Raw genomic sequence first — 15,465 nt, 5'->3', positions numbered from 1 at the left:
TCAAAAAGATGGCCACCAACTTACACCACACACAAGAGAGAATTTCCTTCCAGCCAAGGAATTATATATGAGACTGCCTGGAGAATATAGTAATTTATATCATGGATGAGTAACCACTCATCATAAGGATGAGTGAATAGTATGCAGCCATTGCCAAGCCATTAAGAGCAACTCTCCTCCCAGCAGCACAAGAACAGTCTCAAAAACCCAGGTGAAGCCTCTTTTTCTCAGTGTTACGCAGTGCCAAAGAGGGGCTCCTCAAGGAAGAATTGGCTATCTGAACCAATTCAGAATGGAATATTACTTACTGTTAGGGACTCAGTCTTAAGACTCGCTCTGATTTCCTTGCCAAACATTCTCTACTCTATTTATCACAAACATGGGCTGATTGTAGGGTTGAAATTTCTAAGAGGTAAGAAAGAAAACCCTCAGGACCAGAGTCTCAGCTGTGATTGCTGTCAGGGCACCTCAGTGCTGATTTAAACCACAGTCCAATCTCAGTTCTGAAAACCAGAAAAGGGATTTATTTTGCAGGCAGACAAAAAAAAAGTAGAACGTCAAGCTTAGATTACAAAATTGGTTTCTTCTTCCTCTCTGCATTTTAGCTTTTCTGTGTAACAGGAACCTTTGGCACCTACAAGTAAGAAGGGCAGCACAGCAAAGTGGTCTGTCTTTACTCCTTCACAACTGAACTTGCCAGAGCAGAGAGAAAATAGGTGAGAGAGGTTGTCTGTGTTGGAAGATTACAGCAAGACTGACACACGTTCAAGCCAAAATTAAGAAAACGGTAAGAAATAGAACGCCATTTAAATGCCAGGGTATTAATCCAGGACTAAAAGAATCCAAATGAATGCCCAGATGCCCCCTGCTTTATTGTCCTACCCAGGGTAAATAATTTCCCTCTCTACATCACTACATTCCCACCTGCAAAGCAGCAAAACCACGATGAGCTCTCCATCAGTGTGCTTTGTTTCCACTGATGAAATGCCGTAAATAAGATCGAGGCATTAGATCAAATTTATCAGCAACTTAAGAGTGAAATGAAAATGCCTGAGCATCTATGGTCCCTTGCTACCTCAGCAGAGAAAGGAGGTAACTATGTCCTCTCATCATGGTAACGTGTCCTCATCTACTTCAGCACTCTGGCCATTAGTATAACTAAGTCCCATCTGCAAGAAACTATGCTCAAAATTGCAATGCTGGATGATCAACCTAAATTCGTAGACATCAGATCCTATTCTATTCACACAAAAATAAGTGTCAAATGTATCTCCAAATTCTGCTGTAAAGCAACATTAACCAGCTTCATGGTACTGAAAGTAAAAACAAAACCCTATTTTTCTTTAGATTTATTTTCTTCAGTTTATTATTAAGGATGTCAAAATGAAATCCCTCACAATTAATTACTACTAATCATTATAAGAAAAATCAAGACAAGATGAAAAGCTTGCCATGACTACAGCCAGTGGAAAAAAAAAAACCCAAATGTGCAGTGGTGAAACACTAACTTTCATTCCTGATGAAGCAAATAAGAGTCTTAAACCAAAGGATCATTTTTGTTGTTGCCTGCTCAATATTTCAGGGTTATGTACCTATTTAAGCTTTGCAGACTGACATCTGCAAATTTTCAGACAACATGAAATAAATTGAATATTAAAAATATGTCCAAACCTGGTTTACTGCCTCTTTCTCCTATTAAATGTAATTCTTATTTATTTTTCAAGAGGGATTTCAGCTCATGGGTTCATATGCTTAATGACACTAAAGAACCAAACGCAGCTGTTGGCTTCTACAACAAGCACTGTTAAGTACTTTGGAAGTTATAAAGGACTTAGTTTTACTTGACTGATAGGCTACTACCCCAGCAGTGTTAGATCAGTGCTTCACTGCGGTAACGCAAGCAACCCAGCTACCTACAGCTACAGCAATTTTTAGGTATCTCATCCCTACAGATTTCACTGCTAGTGAGTATGTACCCCATCAGGTTCTTTTGGCCAGCAGCACCATTAGAAGTTGCTTCTGTTGTCAGAGCCAAATAAAACACAGTAAAAGCAACTGCCTAACCCTCTAGGATAGATATTGGTAATCTAAGCACAAAATTAGAGTGCCTGACCATAAGCTGACATAGCAGAGAGTACCACCTAAGTAGAGAAGAAGTCATGTAATAACCAGCATCCTTACGATATCCTCAGGATGAGAAAATCCAGTGGGATCCATGATTAAAGGACTCTGGATAGACATGGTTGTTGAACTGTTCCTATGAAACTTATAGAAAGCCTGATTTTTTTCCCCAGTGCTAAACACAAGTACAAAATCTGCCGAAATTGCGATCAATGTTAACAACCTCTGACTCCAACGGACAGGCCTGGCCACATGACCCCATATGTGTGAGAATGGTGGCTATGATCAATCCATACACTCACTGGAAGGCCATGGGATCAAAAGTAATACCTTATTTGTAGGTTCTGCTCAGTAATAAAATGTATTACATGGAAAGTAATTTGCAGGTTACATGGTAAATGTTTTACTATTGAGATAAAGCTCTTTTTAGATACCAGGAAAAAAATATTCTGTCTTTATAGATTTTGTTACTGCATATTCACACTACTGACAAGGTAGTCAGTACACGATAACAAGCTGAAGTCTTCCGATAGTTTCCTCCTAAGTCTGCCAACACAGGGCTGGAATCCACAGAAAAGACCCACTCCCTGACAACACTTCATTTGGCAGCTGTAACCAACCCACTTCTCTCCATTTACCTTGCCAAATTGAACGCAAGGCTAAACAAGGTAATATTTAAGTCAGGACTGACATGGTGCTAGAAAGAGATGCCAGAAAAATGCGTTTGTTACTGATCTACCACTTTCTTATGCCACGTTCAACAGGTTATCAAATGAAATTTAAGACTATTTTGACAAATATTCAGTGTGCTATCCTCCCTTGGCTGACATGTACGCAAACTTGGTTTCATAGATAAGAACACCACAAGCAAGATGCTGTCAGGCATAATGCCTTCACGCTGTGTCAAGTGAGCCATCAGCTACCATACCCAAAAGCGCTGGCAGAGACTAATGCTGTGGATGCAGAAGAGTCAGAGAAAGGAATCTCTCCCTTCAATCAAAAAACAGCCAACACCACCAGGTACTCTACATGAGGTGGAAGATATTTCTTGACTCCATTTTTTTTTCCTACTATTTCATACCAGAATTCTCTGGCGTTGCTTTTGCGTGACAGGTGTGCCTGCATCTGTTGCTCCTCAAGTTCTTCTAGAGCAGGAACCTACTCTGTCTCAATAAATTACAAAATAAATTGGATGAAAGCAGAAATTCAAGCAAGCAGCGCAGAGCTGCCAGTCGTGAATCTGAGGTTTCTGGCAAGCATGCAGCAGGAAACAGTCCAGTAATGTGACATGCCAGATCTCATATCTCTACACACTTAGCAAAACACTAGGCTACTTATAACACCTTGGAGCTGGATATTATACTACATCCTTCCAATAACAGCAAAGTTACATTTTGGTTTTATTTCCACTCATTCATGCAAGATGACATTAGGGTATTTTAACCCAGCATGTCACTAACAGCTTGTGATCCCTCTCTGTACTGTGATCAGCCTTTGTTCTTGCATGCAGCAGGCAAGAATGAATGGCAGGTAATCCATATGACACTTCATTACACCCCTGGGTCCTGTAGGAATAGTTAATACATTTTCATGTGCCATGCTGAAATGGAGGAAGGACAGTTAGCTGACAGTATGTTGTGGAACAACTGCTACAAGATCAATGCAAAACTAAAGACGCATCCTGAAAAATTATGAATGTTATGAATTCTTTTTCAGTTGAAGGATAAACTGAGGCCATGCAGCACTTCGCATATTTAGATGCACAGTATGACTGACTTGAGTTCTCCAAGCTATCACAAAGTGTCTAACTCCAATCTGATCCTTCTGCCCTCCCAATAATTGATAAAACGCTTTCCCAGTATTTGGAGAAGGCTGTCAAATAATGCTTTGATCATCTACATCCTCCACTTGGTTGCCTTGACAGATGAAAGCAGGGGTTTATCATTAAAACTGTTTCAGCTTTCTGTTGGTTATAGGGAACAAACTTTGAAAGCTATACAAGAATGTGTCCACTTTTTAACCCCTTAAAAATAATGTAGCAAAACTTCAAAGCATATAGCAGTTGGATGTTTTCAGTGAGGGATCACAGGACAGATCCTGGCATTCAACTACGGGAAGACAAGAATGATGCATCTTGAAAGATGGTCTCATCTGCATAGGTAAGCTTGTAAAGCTGGGGGGAGGATCACAAAACTATACTGACCTTTTAAATCCCCACTTACGTCCCACAAGTAGGAAAAAGCCTGCGCAGAACTAAGAGGCAATAGCTCACAGAATCAGAGGTTGGAAGGGACCTCAGGGATCATCTACTCCAACCTTTCTAGGAAGAGCACAGTATAGACAAGATGGCCCAGCACCCTGTCCAGATGACTCTTGAAGGTGTTCAACGTGACCGAGTCAACCACTTCCCTGGGGAGATTATTCCAATGGGTGACTGTCCTCACTGTGAAAAATTTCCCTCTGGTGTCCAACCGGAATCTCCCCAAGAGCAACTTGTGTCCATTCCCCCTTGTCCTCTCCATGTGACTCCGTGTAAAAAGGGAGTCTCCATCTTCTCTGTAACTACCCCTTAAGTGCTGGTACACGGTTGTGGACTCTGAACTCATGGAGCCCTCCATTTGCAAACATGCATGCAGTAGTGATGATTTCCAGATTGGACACAGGGTCACTGTACATGCTTTCTTCTAAACGTAAGTACCTAGGCCATATGTTTCCACACCACCTAGTGGGCTTCTCTCGGACCATGTATGCAGGAAATGATTCTTAGTGCAAAAGCAGCAAGTGCAACACAGAATAGGAGAACTACCAAGAAACATGACTGCCTCTTTAGCCGAGCTGCAAACTCAAATTCCCACCTTAATCAAAAGCATTTCCATCTAAGAGAACTGTCAAGCTTATTGCAATGAAGTGTAAAAGATAATTTAGTGAGAAGGCTCTTCAGTAAAATCTGGTAGAAGGAGTTGAAGAGCCCCCACATCAGACAGAAAGAAGAGCCATGATGTCTAGTTAGATCTACTACTTCCCTGTGGCAACTCTTCCAGTTACTGCAGTGGGAGAAGAGTACTGCCAGCTCTGGGGAAGCTCTGGCTCAGAGGAGCATCTCCCCTGTTCCCTGTGACTTGAAGCCTCAGGGAAGCAATGCAAAGGAAAACCAGTCAGACTCCAGTACACTACCTTCAGAAACAAGCAAAGCAAAGGTTTCCCTTCTGTACTGTGTTACCACTGTTACAACACAAGTCACTTTTGCATGCTCCATCACTTCTCCCCACCATGTTGCCCTGCGGTTAAACAGGCAGGTTGCAGCTGAGAAACTGCTCCTCACCACTTCTGAGCATCTAGCATACCCAACCTCATGCACGGTTGCTCTTCTAGCACCAGCTCAAACACAATAATAATAATAAAATACATGTTTTAAAAGACCACCAGAAATAAACTTCAAGTAAATGTTTTCAAAATAATTTCTCTGTTCTAAGGCTAATTTTGCAGTTGTCTTGAGCCATCACTAAACGTTAGGCATTTGAACTTAAAAAATGAAAATAGTAGTGATCAGAATTCTTCAAATATCATTTGCACTGTTTGCATACAAAGTTTCATAGAGATATGTTTGGGAAACTGGAAAAGTTTAACAAAGTGTATGGCTGTGATGGGAAACTTTTGGCAAGGGTGACAAGTTTGACAAAGAGAATTGGGCTAAAAATAAATCATTAATGAATTAAATTAGCATTATTTTTAAAAGATTCCTTGGGGAAGGCATTAGAAAAAAAACAGTTTCCCAGTTAAAACCTTTGCAGTGCGTTGCCAAGACCAAATCCAATAAAGAAACAAGTATTCAGATAGAAACAGGATATAAGCTTGGATAATACAGAGCCAGTATTTGACTTCTGACCTACCCATATGCTTTTGACTACTTTGCAAAATAAATCAATTTCAACTGTTTCCAACTTCTTCAAGTAACACTACCCAAAGGAACACAGCTATTTCACATAACTCATAATTCTCTGGAAAATAAAATGCTTGTTTAGAGCTATTTCTAGTGCTTTTTACTGCAGATAATATATCCTCTGAAATGTACAGTGACAAGATGCCACATCTGTGGACCACGAAATTTTATTTATAATATTTAATATAGTATAAATGTTTTATATTGAGATGTCTTTTACAGAACCTTGGACAATTTTGGTGAGTACTATCCAAACAAACTGGTTTGCACCCCAAAATCACCAACAATCACTACAGACAGTGAATAATATTTGTATTTCTCAGACATATTTACTTCAAGATATTTAATGGCTAACTATTAAATCTAGCAAGCAGAAAACCCAGTGAAGAAGTTCCACAGGAAAGCTCTTGCTGCCAGCCACACAAACCCAATTAACTCAAAGCTGGAAGAAACATTCTTGAAGGTCATTCAGTCTCCATTTATGAAGAGGTGAACCAACCCAAATACTTCAAGCACGAGAAGTTAATGACCTAAATGATTCATTCCCTACAATGGTCACAGCACCTCTGCTCTTGAGCTTTGCAGACTAAGTCTCAAAGAACTAAGGCACTCAGTGCTTGAGTTTTACATGAAGCCAAAGATAAAAACCAAAGAAGCAGAGTCTAAGCAGTTTGGAGCTAAGGAAAAAAGTAAGGAAGTTATTAGAATCCTCCTGCAGATGCTTCATTTCCAACACAGATGTTAGCTAATGTCTCAATTGAAGGGCAATAGTTCACATTACTCAGCTGTTTCAATTAGCAAAGGTGATCTGCATTGAAGGCATGGATCTGTAAAGGAGCCTGGGCTGACTGGCAGCCACTGCCAGCTGCTCTTTCTGTTTCTGTGAAGTTTGGGATGGTTCTGGAGAAGTTGCAAGGGAAAAGACCTGATCTCTTCTGAAGAGTAAGAATCACTGAAGGAGCTACGCAAGCTAAGTACACAAATGTATACTCAAATGCCTTTGACATGAAAAAGGTAACAAAAAAAGAGGAAGTATGACAGAGAAAGAGAAGTTACTATAAGATCAGTTAAATGAAATCCTTTAAACCAGATGACCTAAGGAAGAAATATTGATAATGAAATTTTTTTTCAAACTTTCAAGTTTTAATTCCACTTTTTGTGTTACTGTTTGTCTGCTTAGAGGATCCAACATACCTGCAACACGCTGGCATTTATAACATGCTTTTCACTGAGATGCATCAAATAACATTTCAAACAGACTAATCTTCTGATGAAATTACATTAACAGAAGAAAACTAACTTCAAAGTGATCAGTGACAAGAAAACAAGAAGAATCCAACTTGGAAGACAGTATTTAGTTTCAATTGCATTTCTTCAGCTACACAGAAGAATGGATTTTCAAGGTAGACTTCAATAGAAATGTAATTATGCCATTATTATGTATAAGCACAGAAATAAAAAGCCGGAGGATAAAAGTAGAGCTGGCCTTGACATTATTTTGGAAGAGTCTTTAGAAGGATCAAATCTGAAATGATACATAGGCAGCGAGCTCTAGGACTTTTTAACTGCCTAAAGGCATTATCAGTCTGAGGACAAAATTACCCTAAACTTTAGCGGAGATAAAAGATCCCAAATATGCCAGATTCTGTATTTAGTACCCTACAGGGTAGGTCTGAAAGGAGCACAGGGCTCCCAGTCTCTATGGCAGGTTGGTTTATAGTGTATGATAAAACCTGAAGTGAGACTGAACAACAGTAACTCCTTTCCACTTTGAGAATGTGTTTCACAAGCCAGACTTAGAAGTTTTACAGGTTCATATTGTTGCTGGTTCTTGATGGCTCCAGAACTAAAGAAGCTATGCTGAGCAACAACAGTTTTTTACATAAAGGGACAATTTTAGGGGAAATTCAACTTACTATATTTACAAAGGGATGACTGAAGATCTTCTACAGACATATCTGTGTTTGTTTCTTACTTATGGTCATTACTTACAGGCAGACCTCCTTCTGACAACCTTCTCTGACTTACCTGTTTTCAGAAGATACACTAATGTCCCCTCCAGAATCTGTCCCAGGCACTGGCATTTTGTCAGGTGATGCTGGTTCTTGCCCAGTTGCCCAAGAAAGGCTTTGAGAAATCCAGAGTATTCTAAAAAAGTTCTGATACTTGCTGTTTAAGGACTCAAAAACCTGCATACAATTATAGGAGGTTATAAAAGCTCTTCAGTGAAATATGTAGTCAGCAACTGTTCCTAATTATTAATGGAATTTCTAATGGATTTAGATTAGTGCTCTCACTTCTAAAGACAAGACAGTCCTTGAGTAATCCAAGGAAAATGTTCATCCCAGAAGACTCATTAGAATAAAGACTGCAAGAATTGAGAGGAGAGATTTTTCTTTTTAAGCCTAGTTTCCTAAGGAACTGAGGCTATGTAGGGCAATTAAAATCCTAAGAGGAAACCTTAAGAGAGAGCTTCAGACAATACAACACCATGAATGTTATAAATCCACCTCCACAGAAACAATCCTGAAATAAAACCCATATTTTCCTTATTACCAAGAGAAGTCTTGAATAAAAAAAAGATAGCCAAAGCCAAGCAGTAATATATTTTCTTGTGTGGAAAAAAAAAAAGAAAAAGGATTAAATAGCTGCCACAGCAGCATGCGACACAAGGATAAGTCGGCCCCAGCACTCCTGCCCAGTAGCTTCTGGCCTAACACATCACTGCGATTTATCTGAGGGTGCAATTCATGAAAACATTATCCCAGGTGAAATCAGGCTGGCAATACTGTCCTTGGTGTCTTCTGGAGGATTTTTGCTAGTGAGCTAGTATTACTGTGGTGAGGAATCAGAATGACATGATTGAGCAGGACAAAAAACTGCAACTGTAAGGATGATCTATTGAAGACTAAAGACACTCATGAAGAACATTATGAATTGTCCAGAGTCATGTTTAACTGCAGTATGTTATACACAAATTCCAACTCCCCTGAATTTTTCCCTTAATATTCTTGTACAACCCCCCTCCTTCAGAGTAAAAACAGTGTCTATGAACATCATAACAGCATACCTGAAAACAGATGGACTAGAAGTATAGTCAGTGACAACCAGAGCTGCTAAAATTCAGCAGCTATAGTTAAAACCCATGCTTTCTAAAACCTGGGCCAGAACCAACCCCCCCTGCAAACTTATGCAAAAATAATTCATCATTAAAGAATAAAAACAACAACTACAAACTTTGCTACTGATCTAGCCATGAAAAAGGCAGGGAAACAATTAAAGCTCCCTTTGCTGACAGCAGAAGACAGCTAGGAGAAAAAAGGCAAACCTAAGACCCCTTTTACATAGGGTTCTTGTGCTGCACGTTCTTTAAAATGAAGGAGACAATTGGGAAATACAACAATGGAGGTACAGATCAGGATGATCAGCACCTGGAGTGCCTGCTGGAAGCAGCATGCTGACCCCACCACATCCAGGAGCAACTGGGTGTTTCCATCAATAATTACACCAAGTCTGGCAACAGCCCTCATTCCTCTGGCTGGGACAAGCAAAGAGAGGGCCACAAAAGCGTGGCAATAATGATATTCTTTTCACACATTGCCAGTTACCTGCAGGCAGTAAAGAGAGGTGACACTCCTACTATTTAGTGCATTCCTGTGCTCTATAATAGGAAACAAAATACTGCCTTCCAAGCTTGCTCAATTAAGTTAAAAGTTTGGTTTAAGATGGATCCTTGTCAAACGCACACTTACTCCCATTAGATTTCTCAGCTTTGGCACTTCAGAGCTGCTACTATAGGTCCCATGAAAGAAGACATGCTAGGTTTTCACAAGGGGGGAAAAAACTCCCTCCCAGAGTGCTGTCTAACTTACTCTTTCACAGTGACACAGCAGGAAGCATTTCTACATGCTGAATACTGACAGATGAGTTTCACTGAGAAGATGGAAAGATCATGCAGGAAAATAACACAGGGTGATGTTCCTCAGCTTATCCTATTAAAACAACTCAAGACCGCATGGATGAACAAGGAAATGAGTGTTTGCTAATCTGCAGGATGACAAAAATTGCTTTACCCTTTTAAATTGCATTAAATACAACAGGCAAATACAAATTAAAATACGACACAGCATTAGCATTCTTGATATGGCAGGCCTTGGTGTGGAAGAAAGCTAAGAATATTTGGAAAAATGTTTCTACTTTAAGCCACATGAAAAGTGGAATTAATTTTCTTCTTGTGTACTGCATGTATGGCTTTGAATTTTTTAATTTTCTTTTGCAAAGGCAACCACTACTAGGAAATATAAGGGCTTTTTTAAGGAACCCAGCAAATTGCACTGCCCTAAGACAGTATCTCAAAACAACCATGACAGATGTACATATGGAATTTTCTAGATTTCAGCTAACAAATAGCAGAGACAGAGCCCATAGCACCTCTGGCTAAGGAATACACAAGTCCCAAACTACTAAGCTGATCTGGTTTTGTTTTACCAAGGTATATCTCTATTCTTTCAGTATTCAGCCTACCTGGCTGCCACAGAAAGCAAATCAAGAGAGCTCTATTTGTAGGATTTGCTGTTTTGCATAATGAACAATTTTTAGTACATTGATTTTAAGTGAGTAGTCATTAAAACTTAAACACTTGCTCATTGCTTAGGAATCAATGGAATCAATTCTGTTGATGATTAATGGCTCTGGCCATCCACATAATTACTGACAGGCTGACTTCTCTGCTAAACCCACAGCGACCCCAGTTAATGAACTAGTAAGCAGTTCTTTAAATTCCTCGAGAAAACTCATACTACCAAATTGATGAGATTTTATCAGTCTGAGAAGATTGAATGTTGGGAAACACCTTACTTAGTTTACATAGAAACATCAATCATCTTTTTATTCTGATTTATTGAGTTCTTAAACCAAGAGAGGATGGCTGCTTTTCTTCCAGTGATTGTGACCTAACTACAGTGTAATGGGGACACCATGAATGTTCTAAAAAGTAACACTACAAAAATGAACAATGCAAGCTTTCCCTAAGCTGAAAACAATTATGAGTTAAATGAAGGCGGGGGGGGGAGAATGAAGGGAAGCTATGATTTTATCTGAATGCTTTACTAAATGCTGAAAGCCACAGTCAACAAGCCTGCAAGAAGGTCTGAGTTTAAAAACAGGCCGAGTGTGGAAGTTGGCACCAGGTCTACAGAAACACAGACACTAAAGACAATGCAGTCAACATGCTGGAGGGCAAATCCACCCTCCAGAGAGACCTGCGTGGGCTGCAAGAAAGGCCGACACCAACCTCAGGAGGCTCAGCAAGGCCAAATGCAGAGCCCTGCTCCTGGGACACACACAGCCCCTCCATGGGGACAGTCCCAGGTGCCAGGCTGGGGACAGCTCTGCCAGGAAGGCCTTCGGGCAAGGAGAGGCTGAGGAACAGGGCTTGGTGGTGGAGAGAAGGTGGTTTTAGGGGGACCTAAAAGCCCCCCAATCCTCATGAGATAACCAAGAGGACAGAGCCTCCTCGGAGGTACAGAACAAGAAAACATGAGGTTGAGATCGTGAGCTGAAAGGGAGGATGCCTGACTGCATAGATATTACCACGTGGGTAACTAAGCTTCAGAGGATCCAACATCACTTGATGACAGTCATAAGGTAAACTCATGATTGGCAAACTGAAGCTTTACAAGATTGATTGCAATCACGATGATATCACTTGAACAGTACCACTTAATGCAGAGGTCTTACCTCTGAAAAAAATTGAAGTTCCACAAGGTGGCAGAGTCCTCTATCACTGAAATGGTCTTTTGATGAAAACAACTAATTACAACATAGGTGTCCACATCAATTCTGTAGCTGATAAGAAGGTAGGTTTTGGATAGGTAAGTAGAGGGCTAGCAACCCTGAATATTGAGATAACCTCTTCATCTAGCATTTGTGAAAATGGATGTTTGATGACTCTGCTCAAATTTATTGGACAACCTTCCAAAAGGTTACTGACATCTTGCAAAGTATGTGGGGAAGAACTGTAGAATTATTCAAGTGGTATAAACAATAGTCGTATGTACTTTAACAAATAATTCATTTAAAAGTGGCTTGATGATCACTGGCTGAAGGAAGCTGCAAGGGAAGAGGTTCAGTAACTGACAGCTGCTTCCTCAAGCTGAAGGACACCCCTGAGGGCTGGAAGGTGAAGCTGCACTAACTCAGGTCTCAGATAAGACACAGTTTTTTAAAGAAACTAATTGAACAGCTTGAGCTCTGAATTTTGTATCATTTTTACATCCTAGAACAAGGCTGCTTTCTCAGAATCTACAACTATGTGCTCAGGTGTAAGCCATAGGTTTGATGCAAAAATTTAAGAGGTTCCTTATGCAGGAACAGATCATAACTGTCCCTCACAGCCTGATCTGTAACACAAACATTCACAGCAAAACTGTTTTCCAAGAATCAATAATAATAATTCGATATCTATGATGTGACTTCTTCCAGCATCTGCAAGGCAGCAGTCATTTTTGATGACTTAATACCAGCCTACGGAACTGAACAAACTCTGGTTTCACATTTTCAATAACCAGAGGCAGCCTTCAGATTAGCTGTTAACCTCTCAGGCAGCCACACTTAGCCTGGAATGTCAACAAAGGGATCCCAGGATTTGAAATCTGAAATTACATCAGTGAAATACCAAGTCTTCTCTAGGAAAACCACGGAAGACAGCTTGATGTACATTTGCTTTGGCTGTTACAAGCCATGTACCTCCCACACTGTCAAGTGACCAAAGGCATTCTCTTAGAGTATCTGTTAGACACAGATATTTGTATACAAATATATCTATATACAAATAGTTTCGCATATCTGTAGACAGTGCATGTGGGCATACATATTTAATATACATGATTAATTGCAGTACAGAGGTAAAAATGTCTCAGGGAAAATTCATTAGCATTCTCATATTAATCATATCATGCATTGCAAGAATTTTCTTAAGAGAGGACAGGAGTTTCACTTCACAACAAAGTGCTTATATTTCACATGACATCTATGCCTGAAAGAGACAAACTGACTCACATTGCAATTGCATCCTTTGAGGCTAATTGTAAAAGCAGCAGTTTCTCTCCCTTGCATAATTTATACTCTGCAGACAAGCATTATTGGTTTTGCCTTGATGGTGCTATAAGACATACTATGGAAAACCCAGCACTACCTGGTGCTGTCACTATCAGTGAAATACCTGAACTAAAATCAGAAAAGCTCCAAAAAAAAGCTAACATGGCAGAACATTAATTTTACAGATACCTGTGGAGAATACTTAGAGTTTACTAAATAAAAGATGTTTGTTACAAAAATATTTAATTTAGAAAACTGTCAAAAAACCCACTCAATTTCTCTTTTGCTTCTTTCACAGCTGCTTTTATCTAGAAAACCCCAAAACAACAAAACCCTTTCATGCTATTAGCGTAACAGTATGTATTTTGAATACTCATCTCTTTTTTGGGGGGTGTCTGTGTGTGTCGGGGGGTGTCTATGTGTTTTTAAAAGCAGGTAATGCATTCTTCCTTTCTGTTGCTTCCCAAGATTTCCAATTTCTGAACGAGGTTGAGAGATTTAGGACAGCAATTTCTTAGCATTTCAACGTTCTGGAGAGAGGACATTACTGTCTGGCTGCTCTGAGGTCTAACAATCTACTCAATGTACTGGTAAGGCTCACCTACCATAGCCTCAGGTCATCTGACACAAGACTGTACCAGTACTATGGGAGCACCTCTCCTTACAAAAAGCTACCCAGACACCAGACAAACTGCCTTCCCTCTGGCAATTAGAAGAAATCAAGTGCCAAATTCAACACTCAGCAATAAGTGTGTAGCCACACCAGTCCCAGAGAGCCACAAATTTCCCTGCCAAGGTATTAGAAAATAATTCAGTCTAAAAATGCAAACAAAGAAAACGATTCAGCCTGCCTCCTTCACTACACTGGTTTTGTTTCTGTATCCCCTGTGACTACTTTCAGTGTTTTATGGCTTGGAAGGCTTCCTGACACTCTGCCAAAATGATCTAACAAAACCATTAAAAAATAACCTCTTCCAGTGTAGGTGTCTACTAAGTTTTTCTCACCTTAGGCTTACAGTCTTGCCCCAGTCCTGCAAACACCAACAAATACCAGAATAGCTACAAGATTCATTAAACAAGAAAACCGCTAGAAAGATGAACTTGCAATCCTGATGCTTCCTCTTGAAAAAATGAGATAAATTAGGTGCATTGCCTGACTTTGCATTTTCAATGAACTCTTCAAATCAGCATTTAGCCAGAAACTTTCTTCAATCTTTAACGTTAACTTCAACAAAAGTATCAGAAGAGTTTAATTAAAACAAGAGATCTTGAACATGCCAATTGTAACTTCTATATCCTTGAGGTATGCATCTATATAATGTAACGTGACACAACTTCAGAGATCCATACAAGGGGGAAGCTACTACTTTGTTCACCTCTACCTCCATGTTCAATCTCAGTTGAGATATAGATACCACAGATGTTCATCAGATCATGTTTTCCATAATACACACAGAACAAATAGGATCAGTGAAAAAAAAGAAAAAAAACGTTTCCACTCCTGCCTTTCAAACGTGCCCAGATTTCTCCTGGCTTAATGAAAGCATGCAACGTGTAAGAGTTGTGAAGAAAAAAGTTGCCTTTTGAACAAGACAGAGAAGGATAGGATCATTTTGCAGGCCTTATAAGATAAAAGCTACTCACATAACTGTGTCAAACTAATCCACTATCATTTGCCACACAGAACATGTGCAAGTTCAGGGAAAATCTCAGAAACAAGAAGGAAAAGATGATCTATTTTGGGGATACGACTACGTTATGGTCAACAATTCTCGTGTATGGTGAATAACACTACTATGTCGAGTTTACTTTCCCAGATAAAGCACATTCCGTTTGAAAAACTGGTTGCTGATACGACGAGTCACTCAACTGCCTGAAGTACCAGATTGAATGCTTTAAAAGGACTGACAGGGAATTGTCGAGTACAGTATATGTATTTCTTCAGGAACAACATGCTTTAAATAAACTGCTGACTCACCTTGTCACGCAAATGATGCTCTGCAGCCTCAATATTCAAAGGATCATCAAAATTCAAAAGATCCTGGAAAAGAAACAGAGAACATCATAGGGTTCCCACTCGCTGCATCATACAAGGAATCCAAAGCCCTAATGAACAAGATAATGAAACAAAGCGAACAAGACAAGCAAGTGTAGTGCCATTTTCTCACCACCTTGATAAGTATCCCTGCTGAAGGTAGATGCAAATTAGTTTGATGATTGCAAACCAAATCATAAGTCAATTAAATGACAACAGAAGCAAGGCATTTGACCCCATCTGGTGACATGCCAGATGCAGCCCTGTGACA

General features: G+C 39.8%; 1 protein-coding gene across 8 annotated transcripts in view; it reads right to left on the bottom strand.

Moving 5' to 3' along the window:
• Positions 1-15,465, bottom strand: part of UBE2F (ubiquitin conjugating enzyme E2 F (putative)) — an 82,676-nt gene that overhangs the window by 13,826 nt on the left and 53,385 nt on the right. For 4 of the 8 annotated variants that reach the window (XM_075094092.1, XM_075094088.1, XM_075094087.1 and 1 more), the window contains 2 exons: positions 15,138-15,200; positions 8,090-8,250 (listed from right to left, as the gene is read on the bottom strand). In XM_075094092.1, coding sequence (XP_074950193.1) covers positions 8,090-8,250; positions 15,138-15,200 — 224 coding nt within the window. The remainder of the gene's footprint in view (positions 1-8,089; positions 8,251-15,137; positions 15,201-15,465) is intronic. The other 4 variants (XM_075094089.1, XM_075094090.1, XM_075094091.1 and 1 more) reach the window with 1 other exon arrangement.

Source organism: Phalacrocorax aristotelis, chromosome 5 (assembly GCF_949628215.1).
Source record: "Phalacrocorax aristotelis chromosome 5, bGulAri2.1, whole genome shotgun sequence".
Classification (NCBI taxonomy): domain Eukaryota; kingdom Metazoa; phylum Chordata; class Aves; order Suliformes; family Phalacrocoracidae; genus Phalacrocorax; species Phalacrocorax aristotelis.
The sequence above is the reverse complement of the archived record's forward strand: the minus strand, read 5'-3'. Positions and strand labels throughout refer to the sequence as shown.